The 16701-nt window shown below is 45.7% G+C and overlaps 1 protein-coding gene across 1 annotated transcript in view; it reads right to left on the bottom strand.

The window, feature by feature from the left end:
* Positions 1-15555, bottom strand: part of PLPPR4 (phospholipid phosphatase related 4) — a 300445-nt gene extending 284890 nt beyond the window's left edge. Inside the window, exon 1 of the mRNA XM_078644269.1 lies at positions 15212-15555. Within this exon, the coding sequence (XP_078500395.1) occupies positions 15212-15289 (78 nt within the window). The 5' untranslated portion in view covers positions 15290-15555. The remainder of the gene's footprint in view (positions 1-15211) is intronic.
* Between the last annotated feature and the right edge of the window lie 1146 nt (positions 15556-16701).

Below are 16701 nucleotides of genomic sequence, written 5' to 3'. Positions count from 1 at the left end.
AAATCACTTTTACTTTTTCATCTAAAAGAGGAAATTTTTTGCAGGATAGGTCAGCCCAGCGTTCCTCTCAGGCCGGGACGCTCTCCGCCGGGGGGTTGGCTAGATTGGGAGACATGGGCATGGTTGATTTGTGGCGTAGGCTCCATCTAAGCGAAAGGGAATACACGTACTATTCAAATGCCCACAAAACCTATGCCCGCTTAGACTATTTCTTGGCTTCCTCCTCCCTGCATGCGCTTACAACAGAGGTGGAAAATTGGCGCTGCGTCCCTCTCTGATCATTCCCCCATGATGGCTGTTTTTTCCCTTCCCCCGTTGTCACGAACACCTCGCTGTTGGAAGCTGCCCGACACATTACTACATCGCACTGAAGTGGCGGCGAAGGTCCAAGGGGTCATCAGAGACTATTTGGCGCACAACAGCACAGACGACACATCCTTGGCTACTCATTGGGCGGCGCTAAAAGCGGTACTGTGCGGTGAGCTAATCGCGGTCTCGGCCGCCGAGAACGCAGAACGTGCGCGTAAACGAGAGGAACTGTCGCAGAGGACACAAGAACTCGAGCGCATGCATCAACCAACCGGGGCGACGAAGATATGGAAGTAGCTGCGACAAGTTAGGCAACAGTTGGCAGCACTTGACCAAGACCGGGCGGAATACGCAGCATTGAGGTGCGACACTTATATTACACTTGGGGATACCGTTGTGGGAGGCTGCTGGGTCATGCGCTTCGGGAGGCACGACGAAAGCAGTCGGTTCAGGAAATTGTCACGCAGGGGGGACGGGTGGTTACCGAGGATGCGGACATTGCGGGGGCCTTTAGCGCCTTCTATACCTCCCTATACACTGGGTCAGTGCTTGACCCGGAGGAAGGAGAGAATTTCCTAGCATCTGTCTCCCTCCCTTCACTGACCCCTGAACAGGCGGAGTTTCTGGACCGACCTATCCGACCGGAGGAAGTGATTGCAGCCATTTTGCGTCTCAAATTAGCAAAAGCGCCCGGCCCAGATGGCTTCTCAGCGATCTTTTACAAGACATTTTATTCGCAGGTGACACCGCTGTTGACCGCCCTCTTCAACTCCTTCACGGACGTTGGGGCGATCCCGAGAGACCTTTTGGAAGCCACCATCTCGGTCATCCCCAAACCGGGGAAGGATCATTTGAGGTGCGTAGCATACCGCCCTATATCTCTACTCAATGTAGACCTTAAACTCTACACCAGTATTCTGGCGGCTCGACTCGCACCGTTGATGCAGGGGCTGATTGACGCGGATCAGGCGGGATTCATCCCTGAACATCAGACGGTAGATAACACTAAAAGGGCGCTGCACCTAATAGAGAAGACCACGAGGACGTCGGGAGAGTACATGTTGCTCGCGATAGATGCCGAGAAGGCGTTTGACCGAGTCCATTGGCCTTATCTTGAACAGGTGCTGGTGAAGGCCGGGCTGGGCGACCGGTTCCGTACATGGGTCCTTAATTGCTATTCCTGCCCCACCGCGACAATGAAGGTCAACGGCTTCGCCTCGCCTCGATTCCCTATCGAACGTGGCACGCGACAGGGGTGCCCGCTGTCACCCTTGCTCTTTGCCCTGTACATGGAGCCACTGGCACAATTGATGCAAACCACTCCATAGGTGTACGGCATCAAGCCTGTACGCTGACGATGTCCTTATGTCCTTGTCCTCTCCAGACACATCCTTACCGGCCTGTATAGAAGTCTTGGACACATTTTCCAGGTTGTCGGGGTTCAAGGTGAACATGACCAAATCGGAAGCGTTGGACCTCTCTCTGGAGCCGCACACTCGGCCCAACTGGAGGGGCGCTTTCCGTTCCGCTGGGCACAGACGTCGGTCCCATACCTGGGAATTCAGCTGGCACCAACGTTGTTGGACACGGTCAGGATTAACTATACGCGTCTGCGCCGTCTAATTCGCGCTGAGCTGGGCAGATGGAAGTACATTCCTATGTCCTGGCTGGGTAAAGTGGCGGCCATCAAAATGACGGTCCTACCGCAGATTCTGCACGTATTCCGGGCCATTCCCCTACGCCCGCCAGATGGCTGGCTTCGCCAGATGCAATCAGAACTGGCACAATTCATCTGGAATGGCAGGAAACCTTGAATGAAGCTAAGACTCACGACATTGCCTCCTGAGAAGGGGGGTCTGGGTCTTCTGGATCTCCTGCTATACTATCAGGCGGTACAGTTGTGAACTCTGGTGGAATGAAGCAGGTGGGAGTCAGACAAACACTGGCTCTTTCAGGATCAGGCGGTAGCGGGACGTCCGCTCCAGGAAGTGCCCTTTCTTCGCCGTCAACACAGACCCCTCAATCTTTACGCCTCATACATCACGAGGGTGCCGCTAGAGGTGTGGGATGGCACCAATCTTAAGTATGAACTGACCACCTTTCCGTCTCTGCACACCCCCTTACTTGAGAACCCAGACTTTACCCCTGGGCTGGACGTAGTGGCGTATGCGAGGTGGCGCCCGGCGGGCTGCAGATCCCTGTACCATTTGTATTCCAGGGAAGGGATAATTTCATTCGAGACTTTCAAACAAGAGTACGGCCTTCTGGAAATGGAACGACTTCGGTACTTACATGCTCGACACTGGGCGCTTCATAGTTAGGTGCGAGACGGGGCCGACCAACAGCTGCGGTCATACGAGCATTGGCTGAACACGAGAACCGCGGATAAGCACCTCATTTCTGACCTATACCGCATGCTTCTAGACCGGTACTCTCGGGTGTACAATTCAGGGCTCGCTGGGAGAGGGAATTAGGGCGCACCCTCAGCACCAAAGAATGGGACAGTATTTATTACTGTGCGCGACACTCTGCCTATCATATGGGGCTAACTGATACACTCACTAAAATAGCAACATACTGGTACTATATCCCTGAGAGGCTGCACGAAATGGACCGTAAAAGGGAGGCGACATGCTGGCGCGGTTGTAGGGAGAGGGGGTCGCTGGTCCACCTTCCTTGGGACTGTGTCCATCTCCGGGAGTACTGGAAAACAGTGTTAGATGAGGTTGACACCCATTTTGATACCAAAATCCCTCGCTTCCCCTCCTACGTTCTACTGGGTCTACCCAATCCCATCACATACCCTTTGCGGTCCCGTAGGGGCAGACTGATCGCCATCGCTATTGGGTCGGCATTACAGAACATCATGTCTTACTGGCGAACCACACACATTCCCACCTTTCAGGGGTGGCTTTATCGTCTGTGGGCAGTTCTGGGCATGGAAAAGCTATCCCTGATCAGGGCTGGTAAGGGGGAGAGATATGCGGAATTGTGGCAACCATTCCTTTCCCTACTAGCCACGGAATTCAGAGAAGTCACGTACCCTAAGTACCTGCGCTTGCTGCGTCTGTCCCAGACCGAGAGCTGAGGAGATCTGACGGACCCCATCTCCTGGTGGAGAGGGGGGGGGAATGTTGGGTTGGGGGGAGGGTTGGGGACGGGAGTTTTTTTTCTAGTTTCTTGTTCGCCAGTTGTCTGACAATGTGGCCTATATAGTGGCACTGCCCATTTAGCGGAGTCTGGCTTGAGAACTTTCGGGGTGGCACGTTAGTCGGGTGTTCCCTGATGGTACGACACACAACATTTTCACCCCTTGCACCCTTTTTTCTCTTGATTTAAGACGCGGCCGGCCCTGCTGGGTTGTAAGCGGTTTGCTGTGTTAAATAACTGATGTATTACTGATCTCATTGAATTGACTGCACAGTGTCACGCTTCTAAGCCGGCCCATTGGGTTGTAGGCGATTTTTGTCTATGATGTTTGTTCCTGAAACAGCTAATAAAACAGATTTAATACTAAAAGAGGACATTTATTATGAAATTAGGGTTAGAGTTTGTCATAACATTCTAATATAAGCCTAAGAAACCTGTGAAATTCACTTTAAAAAAACACAGGGAAAGTGTGTCTATAGTTAGAAAAAATCCAACCAAAAACCTAAAATCCCCTACTTATTGTTAACCCCACAAACCATAGCTCGCACAGCAGTAATACAAATCATAATTCAAATACCTCACAATACTTATAACAATAAAAAAGTGGACTTCACACAACAAACACAACATGGTCATATTGTATCTACTGTTTTGTGAGTCATTATCTTTATGGTAGGTAAATATGTTACTAGAGAGATCATTTATGCCATTTGTGAAGCCATCTGCTACATCGAGGGTATGATCAGGAGCATTGCATGTGGTGTGTGAGTTATGCTTGCATGGAATCTGTGTGAGCTCTATTTGGGTACAGGGTGCAGCTGAATGTCATTTCCTGCTCCCAATCCTTAATACATACAGTCAAAGACTCAGTGTGATGTGATTTATGGACGAAGGGACTGTGTAACATGCTTGGCACAAGGCATGGGACATGGGATGTAGATTGTCTGTATGTAATTGGCAAAGGTCATGCCCGATGCTCAAAGAGCACTACAATGCCTGAATGCCATGCACAATGGTTCTTTGCTTTAGCAAGAGACTCAATAATATATGTTCAAAACCCCGAATTAATCACTCAGAAACTTTTCAATAGAGAGTTGTGGTTAAGCACAGATAAAACAAATGACATTTGTTTATAAAATATTTAAATGCCTCGAAAAGCTTCAGTTGAAGGGACTTTGTGTTTACAGAAAAAAACATAAGTACCCATATTCACCAGTGATTGTGAGCAATGCAACATTAACTCCCCCAAATTCGCTGCTTGTGACTTCATACATAATAAAACACTAATGGCATGGGTATATGCAAACTCACCACTTGGGGAAGAAGTATTCAGTGAAAGGTCTGACCAAAAGCCAGGTCCTTCCCTGAATGGGCTGTGGCACTGGGGATTTAAGAGCTGAGTCCTGACCAAAATCCAGGGCCAGACCATATCTTTTACCGTTCTTTGACATTGCCAAAATCCATTCACATTGTGGGTACTGGCTCCAAGTACAGTGGCTGTCCAGCAGTATTCTTGTACATCAGTACCCTCTCATTGTCAGGGGGCCATTTAAAGAGGGATGGAAAGTGGAGAAAAACATAGTAAGTATGCAAAGGGTAACTTTCTTGTCCATTTAACTTTATTTGTATACATTAAGGAAGTGATATTACTTTACTAAAATTGCTGAAACACCTCTTCTCTGCACAGGAAATAAGTGACGATTAGCAGCATCAAAAACTGGTGCTAAACACACACCAATACAAAAGCAGAAAACATTGCAATGCCTATCTCTCTACATTTGATGCAGGAACTCCTATACTGAATCAAGGTCTTACCAGGGAAAACCCAGCATTCTATATGTGCTTCCCTCAGTAATGCATGAGGTGGGGGTGGGTTTACTACGGTTGCAGTGCTCACCACAACTGGTGACATTAAGTATTTTTGGGGGATTGGTGTCTTAACCATAACATTTCTTCAAACAGTTTTTTTGTGTGTATAACACTTCACAGACTGAAAAAGTGATGCTTACTTTACTACCATGTGGAAGGAAAATTTGATTTTGAGCGACTCCTCTGGATTTAAACCTCTTAGCAGCACAGATATAGACACGAAATGTTTACCTCCACCAATTCGTCCTATTGCAGTGGATAGTAAATGATTCTACAACTTTAACGTCCAACATGATATTTCTGAGTGCTGATACATTCTGACAGCTAGAATGGCACTCCATGTTTTATGAGAAATCTGTGACATAGAGAGGTGCTCCTGAAATAAGTAAGAATGAGAGATGAGTGGAGGCTGCATAGTTAGTTTAACGAGAGGAACCTCTGCTTCAGGCTATAACCCATCCTGGTAGATGCAGATCAGCTGGGTTGTAACCATAATGCAACATTTTTGTACTGCACATCTTCTCGGCAGGGCTCCTTTTGCACTTGTCATCTGCTGTCATTTTGAATCTATGCAAGGCCATCTCAGCAGGTAGGTCTCTCCACCACGGCATGTCGAGTGGTGATCACCAGCAGAGAAGGGAGGGAGGAGGAACACAATTAGCAGTCTCGTCTACTTCTCTCCTGCTGCTGAGTATGGCAGTCGGAGTGCAGCACAATTGTGTACGCATGCTGCTTATGCAAGAGTGGGGTGAATTTAGTATGGATCTAAATTTGAATGTGTCATCTGTGTGTAGGGTCGGATTAAAAAGACAGACTCCCACTATTACATCTATCACTTTTGTAAGGGGTCCTGGTGAACCCAAAACTCAACCTAAGCATTGGAATAAGAGTAGGTCACCATCACCAAAACCCTAGGGTAAGACAAATGGAACAATGGAACAATTCGCAAAAGCTATGGCCTTGATGAACTGCTCAACCAAGCTTTGGCAAACTATACAAATATGTGAAAATGAATGTGTGAAGGGGGCTGACGCATGTCTGCTCCCTTCCTGATCTTTTGGAAAAATTGATTAAAAGCGCTCTTCCAGACAGCTGAGGCCACATGTAGCCAGACTATAAACGTTCGGACACGTGCAGCAATTTTTTAGCGTGCGTTATGCCTCTTTTTTTCCATTCACAAACTCAAATCTGGGAGGTGAGGTCCATCAGTGGTTAAATCGCATACTGAGCGTACTGTACCTACCGTTTGTGTGCTGTGCTCCCCATGAGCTCCGTAGTTGTGTGCTCCAGTAGCAGAAATTCGGTCTGTTCTGTACACCCTTCCTTTTAGAGCCCATCCCCAGTGGAATGTATCTCTTCACTAGACGGATTAACTGTCAGTCTAAATATCCCTCTAACCTTGACTCTGAGAAGCCTACAAATGACACTTGTCACCTACAGGGCCATAAAGATGAAACATGCTTGAGGTTAAGATTCACGTGCATTTCCTGAAAAAGCAATAAAAGCTGGTCGGTGTATTTTATTGCAAGTATTGGCCACACTGCCAGCAGCCAATGCTTCCCAGGCCGCCACTGTGGTTCCCATCTTCAAAATGTCATCTTCACTTTTTCAGAGAAAGGGTCAGCATTTCCCTTAACACCAGGGCCGGAATGGCCACAGCGGGCTTTTGGGTGTTTTCCCGGTAGGCTGTAAGGGTGGGGCCGATTTTGCAGTGGTGGGGGCCGTTTTTGTTACTGGGGGCCAGTTTTGCAGTAGTGCTGCTTTAATGGCCGGCAGAAGAAAACGCAGCAGGGGGGCTGGTCCGTCAACATTGTCAGGATTGCTTTGGGTTCTCAATCTGGCCCTGCTTAACAGCTCACCGTGAGAAATGCCTGACACTGGTTTAAATCCACGCTTGTGCTCTGCGGCTAGGGCTGTAGGTTATATTGCAAAGGGTAATACTCTCTGTGACTCAACTTCGGCTGTGGGGCTGTACTAAACACAATTAGGAGTGGGTGGAACAAAAAATGCTTACAGTGCTATGCATGTAGGTTTGTATATGGTATTTCTGTAGTGCGAAGCTAGCCAAACGGCTGCGGAGTTCTGTGCATGGTCAAAGACAAGCATAAAGGCATCCAGTAATGGGGGAGGCAGCTGGGCTGTGGATGTGTAATGCATTGTGATATAGTGCTCTCTAAAGAGTGCTAAAACTGTCATGCCATGTGAAAGGAAGATTTGCATAGATTTTCAGATCTCTGAGTGACAGCTGATGTGAGATTTGAAGTGCTCATTAAATAAATGGCTTCCCATTAGGGGCGACAGGCTTAAATGTTCTCCTGGCGAGTTGTGGGGTGCAGCATGCAAATTCGAGCGGAGAGGTGTGTGTCACACATGGTATACCTGGAGGCACTAAATAAAATGACGCCCACTGCATCAGTATATTACTTGCTGCAGCACAGCAAAGCTGAAATATCTCAGCTATTAGTACGGTTAGTCTGTGATGGCTATAATAGGATAACTGATTTCTTGAGTACATGGAAGAACATGAGACAGAACATCTCTGAGGCATGTTGTAGGTATTTTAAAACACACATGAATCAATATCTGCCTTTCTCAAGCAGGAGCTGAATTATTAATCGCCGAACGTTGAAGTGTTTTTCCCAACAGGCACTATGAAAGCCTGCCCCTAGGGTTAAAGAGCAGAGTCAGTTGGAGTCGGCGTGCTTAGAGTCTGAGCAGACACCCAGACAACTAATTGGCTATGCAGCTCTGCGTAGGCCCACAGCCATAGTAGTAGCAGTGCAGCTAAGAAGCCACCATTCTAGACCACGAGCAAGTGATGACAATATTGCGGTACCTTTTACTGCAGATCGCTTTCAGTAAAACTAAAAAAGGAGATTGTAAAAAGTATGAATTTAGATAAGCCGAACAGTGTCATGCAACATACAACAATAAACCATATCCAGACTTGGAATAGGGTTACTGTACCATAAAACAGCTACACGGAGCATAAGAAAATGTTTTCACTTAATAGTTCATTTCTTTTAAAGAAGACCTGTTGATGTGAACGTTTAAGTTGTTTATGTCTCAGCTACATGAGCAATGGTCATGACAGTGCCACACTCCTGAAATGAAGTTTGAGCTAGGACTTACTATTGCCCCAGACCTGCATGTGCAGTATGTGTATGAGTATGAGGGGAGCAGAGGTAAGAACAGGGACGCTGTCTCAACCCCTTCCTGAGGGCCACAGGGCACACAGTGGCTACTAAGCCCAACCGTGGTGTTAAAGGCCTTTTACTCCAGATGTCCCAGGGCCCCACCTACGATGGATCCTGAGCAACCGGGCCAAGTACCCCTTCTGTACTTGACTCTCAATGGGTGCTGTGGTCGAGCACTCAAGGCTCCCTCTGGGATGGGGGTGGATACGGGTCAGTAAACATGACTCATAACTCAACATGCAAACAGTGCACACAATAAATCAATGCTAAGGCCAATACTCGCTTTTCTAAAAAAAGAAGTACATTATTTATAACTTTACACATGCAAAGGTATATGACATTCAGAAGCAGAAACACAATCCGCCCTTGAGGTTGGGGCACTAGAAGTTAATCAGGCAAATGCCTGCCCCACCCTCCTTTGTGCAACATGTTTGGAGTTATTCCTCATTCACTGGTGGTCGCATCCAGTAAATGAAAACTTTTAGGCTGTACTCAATGGTTCTCCCCCTGACTATTTAGGAATTAGTCAAAAGTGTCTATGGTGCTGCAGCACCTTTAGCAGCAGGTTCCTCTTGGGCACCAAAGTCGCGGTTTCAATCTTACCCACTCTGGTGGTATGGTAGTGTTCATTGGTGTAGAGAGCACCTTCTCCTAGAGCACTTCCAAATCCAGATTCCGTACCGCAAAGGTGGGCCACATGTGATGAACGTGTGAGCACCTGGCAGCGCAGGCTATTCCTCTAGAGCGCTGCTGCTGGTTGCGTTCTAGTTAGCAGAGCTGCTCCCACTTGGGGGACACAAACGTGAGTTGCGCTTCCCCCTAGCAGAGTGGGGGAGTACTGGTGTGTCCCTTCAGCTCCTGACCTGAGCTTCAATGAGGGTGCAATGTTAAAAAAAATAGATCCCTAGGCTTAAAATGTGGGAACTCTTCCTAGCAGAGATATCTCTGTGATATCTTGCAACACAGCCGGCCTAAGCACCAACAAAAATAAACTCTTATTTTTGAAAGAGCAGATGCAGATATAATTTGTTTACAAGAGACTTGGAATGGTCTACTGAAGATTATATAGTGCTGAGCCGGCCTGCGCTCCACGTAAATAAAGGACATGCTAAAAGAGGTATTGCTGTTATGCAAAGTACAAATCTTAGTTGGTCATATAAATAATTTGTTCATGGTTACAAATTAATTCAGGCGATTAAGCTAAATTTCAAGGATGCCCAGGATCACTCAAACTCCCTGTTGATCGTAAATGCATATTTACCTCCTGATGCATCATATTCTTCCGTATTGAAAGACCTATTTGTTTTTATCCCCTCTACTTTGGAAAGGAAAGATTGCAGGTTTTCAATGTTAGTTGGTGATTTGAATTCTAAAGTCTCTTCGCATAGCATAATGGTTTCCTCAAACACTGAAAAAAATAAAGCCCTAAAAATCCCCACTGCCCAATTCCCGAATAAAAATAGGACAGATAAAAGAGGAGTTCTACTACTCGACGGTCTGAGAAGCTTAGATCTTATAATTGCTAATGGGAGGTTAGAAAATTATATTCCAGCAAATTATACTCATAAGGCCCCAACTGGGAGATCTATTATAGATTATCTAATTGTTTCTGCAGATTTCTTTTGTAATCTCATAAGTATGGAAGTTTTGGGAATTGATTTTAGCGACCATATGTTGATCTACTCTAAATTTAATTCTACTTGTCCTAAGGTAGGTCCCTGGAACTTTAAATGCAGCACAGTGGGGTTTAATGCAACAAATGGTAAAATTAACTGGAATATTCAAGCGACTGGTAAAGTAAAAGCAAATTTTTCTATCAAACAAAGTAATTTGGTAAACCTATTAAAGAGGAAAAGGCAGAGGAAAAAACGTTCCTTAAAACATATAAGGGAAGACGGCGCATGGGTGATGTTAAAAGAGGCGGCCTCAAAAAATAATCGCTGACTGCTGTGGTACAAGAGTGAAATCTAGCCCCATTCCTATTAAAGAAGAGGATTGGAAACTCCATCTGGTAGAACTCTATTCTGCGAATTTTAATTCTACCAGCTTTGTCCCCGCTGCACCTGACCCCTTTAAAACTCCTTTATCCAACTATTTACATTCATTGAATAACATGGTTGGATTTATTTAAAAATTTAGATTTTCAGGAGCAATGGGTCTGGATGAAATCCCCATGACGGTAATCAAAAAGGAGCCACTTTTGTGGGCCGCATACCTTGCCCCATTGCTTAATTTTTGTAAATCTCAGGGGAAGACACCACCATCTTGGTGCAGAAGTATCTTAATCCCTCTGCACAAAAAGGGCCCTAGAACCCATCCAAATAACTGCCAACAAATAGCCTTATTAGATGCAGCGGGGAAAATATTTGCAAGCAGTATTCTCGATCACCTCACGGAATGGGTGATGGAGTAGAAGGTCCTCCCAATAGAACAAGCAGGTTTTAGTAAAAATTATTCCACCCTGGATATCATCTCCATGTTGAAACTAATTAAGGAGAAATACACGATCTCTCATAGGTCAAACGTTTACGTGGCCTTCATAGATTTTTCAACGGCCTTCAATAAGGTAGACCGACCGTGACTATGGAGGACATTACATAATATGGGATTACCTGCACCCCTGCTATCCTTAATTATTGCATTACATTCTCAAACTAAGTGCCAGGTACTAATGGAAGAAAACCAAGGTTTAACATCTGTAATTCCCATAGAAAATGGTCTGAAACAAGGTTGCCTACTAGCACCGCTACTATTTTCCTTATATATAGCAGATTTACCTGATTGTTTGCATCAAATGTTGATTTTATTGGTGCAACTAATATGGACCTGATTGCATGTGGCTTGTAATTCCTCATTTATGCAGTAATGGTATTCTCTCATCACAGAAGTACAAACCAGTGGGGTTTCATTCCTCCTGGATGCTGGACTTGTGATGTGGCACTAAAGCTGCCCTTTTTATGAGGACCTAAGAGTGATACACAGAACAGCCGGGTGCCTCAAACTTACTCCGGTGGAAATCCTGAACCAGGTGCAAAAAGAAGTTTGCCCATGAATCGAGATTGCGGGTTTTGCCGGAGTGATTTTCCCCACACGATTTACACAGGGTAGAACCTGGCAGAATTTGTACGGATAAACATGCACATAATCTGAGTTTCACGCATCAGAGTTGTGAAGAACTTGGAATAATGTGGTAATATCCCAAGCTGGAAAAACTGTACCCTGCAGTATTGGTAAATTCAGTTGTGAAATTATAACATTAGTTTACCAATGATGGTTAACAGAGCCCTAGAGTGCTAATGGCATCAGTGAAATTCCTGTGGTAAATGCACGGAACAAAGATTTAAGCACAAGCGGAAAAAGCACTACATTAGCCATCCATTAGGGCTCGTATTCCTGCAAAGAACTCTGGGAAGTAACACCTAGCAGTGAATAGTAAACATTTAACTAGGAACTAACTTTCCATTTTGCGCTGTGTGCCAATTGGGCAGTGTAGTGACCAGTCCAAGGAACAGAAATATGTGAGGGGGTTACCCTACACTCCTTTCGTTTGGAGTACACCTTAGCGCTTTGTGCATCTGACTAGACACTAAATACCCTTCCAATCGTGTCCGCGTCAACTAATAAGCTATAAGAGCTTAACATCTCTGTGCTTATGGGTTTCAAGATTTCTGTCACAAAGAAAGAGTGGAAACTAACGATGGTCTGTGTTTCTGATGTGCCTATGGCGAGCCTGTAAGTCAGCATTTATGTTGCCAGTGTTGTCGCCTTCTCTGAATCATGTCAGCATTACATTTCCGGGGAAAGGGACACGCCCCCTGACGTTGAGCTCCACCGTGGGAAAATATCTGCCATTGTCCTAAATCCACGTCTGTGCTGTTGTATCTATGGGTGCGCAGCCGCATAGGCCATGGTACTAAAAGTACATTTACAGCGAGTTACATTAAAAAAATCTTAAAATGCTATAATGTCCTTTTGCTGTTTGACGCGTGGATTAACTACGATTTCAAGATTTCTGTGTGACAGCTGACATGATATTTCAAGAGCAGCTCATTAAATAATACAGCTGAGCAAAAGGGGGAGGGGTTCCATTTTAAATAAAGTTCTCCTGAAGATAGACGTCATTAATGATTTGTGTCAAGCCAATTTGAGAGAAGAACCGCACTTCATAAGTGCCAAAATGAGGGTAATGAAGGAACATTGGCACCCCCTCCACCAGTAAGTAACCCAAACGGGCACAGGGACAATGGCAGAAATTAAAAGATTCCCCTGTGGTCAGTGGTTCATGGTTATAAACCCACGATTTCACAGGGCAAAAAATGCCCACATGGGCAGGTACAGTTTTAACATATGCAATAGGCATTTATAAACAGACGTGAACGAATATCGACATTTCTTCACCAGGAACTGAATTTTAATTTGCTGAAAGTGGAAGTGTTTCCCCAACAGACAATTGCCAAGTGTGCCCCTAGGGTTATAGAACGCGACAGCTGAAGGTGGTGTGCCCTGAGTTCAAGAAGACACCCAAACAACTTATTTACTGTCTATCTAGCTTTGAACCACTAAAACAACTCTAGGGGCTTGCGTATTGTGGTGACAGCCTGATGTGTGGGCCTTCCTACTAAATAATAATTCGTTCTACACCAGCAAGAGGACATGGATTTACTTCTAGCTACTTATATCAGAGGACTCTGCGAAAAAGGGTGTCAAAAAGAATGAGCTCAGATAAACTCGACATTGATATGTCTACTCGTGTCATATCACATACCCGAACTTGAACCAGGGACATTGGGCCATACCACAGGGTGCAACAAAAGCAGATAATTCCACTTCTTCATATGGTTGATTTCATTAAGATAAAATCCCAGTTTCTGTGAAACCTTATTTTGTCCCTCAGCTGCAAGCTTCACACCCCTCGCTGGCTCACGTACTTATTTGAAGAGCCCTTGCACCACAGTGTATGTGACAACCTCCCCAGGGGCGGCCAGGGTATGTGGCCGCTCAGTGCCAATCCCAGTGCTATGATGCCATTTTCCCTTTTGATAAAGCACAGCCGTCTTAGGCAGTATTTAATACTAATGAATAATAATTAAGGCCACGTGCCCTCCTCCTTCATGCAGTTTGAGCTGGGACTCGTCATTACTGAGCTGCTGGAAGTATCAGGCACAAGTGGTCTGCCCACCTTCCATCCCTGCTGTATTTCCAAGAAACTGAATGCTGTATGTGATCTATTGTGTTCACAAAAGAGTCAGAATGTAGAATCCTGAAAATACTGAATCGTAAATGAGGAATACTTAATATACGCCTCATCAAAATACGAATACTATGTTAAAATAGAATTACTCTACATATAAAGAACAAAGACATAAGTATGACTCATTTGGGTTCTCCAGGCTGTATTATAGTCTAAAACGGATTAAAAAATAACACAATAAAATAAAATAAGAGACATTTATCTTTAGAGTTAATGCCCTCTTTATGTTGATTAATTTATTGAGTCCCGCTATAAAAGAAAGTTACCATGAAATTGATCTTTTTCACTCAATGTTTTAAGGATTTTTTTTATAAGTAGTCTACATTTAATGTCTATATTTCAACATGGAGCTATGTGCAGACCATTCCTTGAATGTAACCTAGAACTGATTATTTTTCAATCCTCAACTAGAATTCCAAATCCGTGTCATGCACAGTGCAAAACATGGGCAAAATTAGCAAAGCTCAACAGTTTGTCTCCCAACCGGTAGAAAATACATCCATTTCAAAGGGCCACAGGTTGTGTTAGCGGGTTTAAATATAGCATCAGTTCATCCTGTTATAAATCAACATATATGAGGCGCCTTGCTTCCTTATATACATCGGTGTGCAGCATGGAAGCTGAATCCACTAGGTACCACTGCCTTATAGGGCCTGCTTCCAATGTTTTCGATATAATGAAAAAGGAGGCAGTTTTAACCATGTCGCTACTAGTCCAAGATGAGCGGCATGCACACTTAAAGAGATATAGCAGGAAAAACACGACTTCAATCTCCAGAGTAGATTGACTCTCCCATGAAATCCAGTTACTGGATAAGCATCACAACTGAACGAAAGGATGAAAGCCATTTTTCTGCAATTCATGCATTTTGCAAAAAGACATGCTTTTAAAGCAACTCGAAAATATGTAATGTTAACAAAAGTCCTTCTATTTTAGGGTCACATCTCCGTTTTATCGGTCCAGAGAAGCGCACGCCATGCCCGATCTCTCCTGTCAAATGCAAAAAATACGACTGAATGCAACTGCACCGTTTGTGCAATGCAAAAAAGCAGAGTAAATCACGAATGTCTACATGCCTGGCATATTCTCATTTTTCCTGAATTGCTGCCTAGCTGCGGCATATCCGTTTTTCACAGATTACTCGGTGTGCCTCGTGAAGCAGAGCCCAGCTGATGCCTGCTCTCCGCTGAAACCCACAGACATCGCTGCAGACACTCACGTACGCGTGTGCAAATGCAAAGGCGCCTGCTGCCGTGTGTGGGGATGCTTTGCACCACGGCGGTATCACACGCTGTACAGTTCGTGAATTTTCTGTCAGCCTCGCGTTTGCCTCTCGCGCGGCGCTCTCGGCAGACATTACAGCCATTTGCTTATTTCCAGACCGTCTATATTTATTTGCCCATAGTTGCATCCCCAGACCCGTCTCCCCACTTACCTCCACAAAATAAAAGCAGGGCAGCAGCGTGACGCTGTCCTTGGTTACCCTTGCTTTCTGCCTCTCCTTCGCAGACATGGCTCCCGCTTCTCGGGGCTGGCCTTTCCGTCCGCTGTGGCCGGCGCTTCAGACGGGCTGACTCGGGGAGAACCTCTGGCGAGATGTGCTCTGTGCGCGGATGTATCTATCATTCCCGGGAGCCACCTACGGCGTGTGCTGCATCCAGCTTTTTTTCCCTCCCCTCGCAGCAAATGAAGGACCCCGCGCTGTCAGAGGAGGAAATGCAAAAATGGCAATGGATTGCACGCGAAACGCATGCAGACCGGGCGTCCTCCCCTCTCTGCTGCTAAATGACTATTCATGTGTGCGGCGTGGGGCCGGAGCCTCCACGTTATACCTTGACTTGAGGCGTAGTGTTGTCCGTGTGACGTCAGGAGACAGAGCTACAGTGCATAGGGGCGAGCCCGCTTCCCACACAGGGGAACGAGAATTCTATTGCCTGATGCGCTTTAGTCAAAAATCTCTAACTAGACAAGAGCCCCTCCTTCTCCCCAAATCCCCCCTCGGGGTATTGGCGTTCAGAGCCGTGACAGAACAGCTGAGCTGCTGTGCCTTTAAAAATGACAGTGTGGCGAGGGCAGGATCAGAGCTGCTTAGGGTGCATGGGATGGGGGGTGGGGAGGTGGGTCCATGGGGGAGGTAGCCGGCAACGGAGGGTTAAAAGGCGAACCACCTTAAAGTCCACTCCTGCCAAATGACAGAGAGGTGTGTAAACTGACGATGGGAGCGAAAGGTGAGTGTAAGGAAGGAGCCATGGGACAAGCTCACCAAAGATATGGGATGACAATGAGCGCCCAGGAGTTATTTTCGTGGGCAGTGTAAGAATACTTCAGAGAGGTACTCTGGCTGCTCCTAATAAAGAGTAGAATAAGTACACGCGCAGGTAATCATGGTGCAGAAGAGAGACAAACTCGACATTTAACGAAGAAAATATCTGAGCTTAAATGATCAATTAACTCGATTCCTTCTTTAAATACATCTTACCTTAGACTCTTTGTAGACAGATGTTGGAATTATGTATGTGTATGGTATTTCCATAGCGTGAACCCTGCCAAAAGGCAGAAAAGCGCTATCCGGGGTGAAACAGAAGCATAAGGTCAACGTGCAATAGGAAGGGACCTGTTTTGTAGAGAGTTAATGCATTGTGATGAAGTGTTCCTTCAATTTTTCCGAAACTGGAGCACCGTTGGGCAGGGCCGGTCCTAGGCCTTCTGAGGCCCCGGGCGAAAGGGAAGATGCGAGGCCCCCCTTGTTGCATATTGCGTCACAAGAAGTGACATCACAGAAAGCGACATCGCAGTACTATTGATCTTATTTGGCATCACTGAAGCTAACTAATGTGGATATCAGTAACATGGACAAAAAGTAGAGGGGATTGAAAACACGTGAGCAAATATCAATTTATTATAAAAAGTAGATAAAATTAAATA

Source organism: Lissotriton helveticus, chromosome 1_1 (assembly GCF_964261635.1).
Source record: "Lissotriton helveticus chromosome 1_1, aLisHel1.1, whole genome shotgun sequence".
Classification (NCBI taxonomy): Eukaryota; Metazoa; Chordata; class Amphibia; order Caudata; family Salamandridae; genus Lissotriton; species Lissotriton helveticus.
Note: the sequence above shows the minus strand (reverse complement) of the source record. Positions and strands in the feature narration are given on the sequence as shown.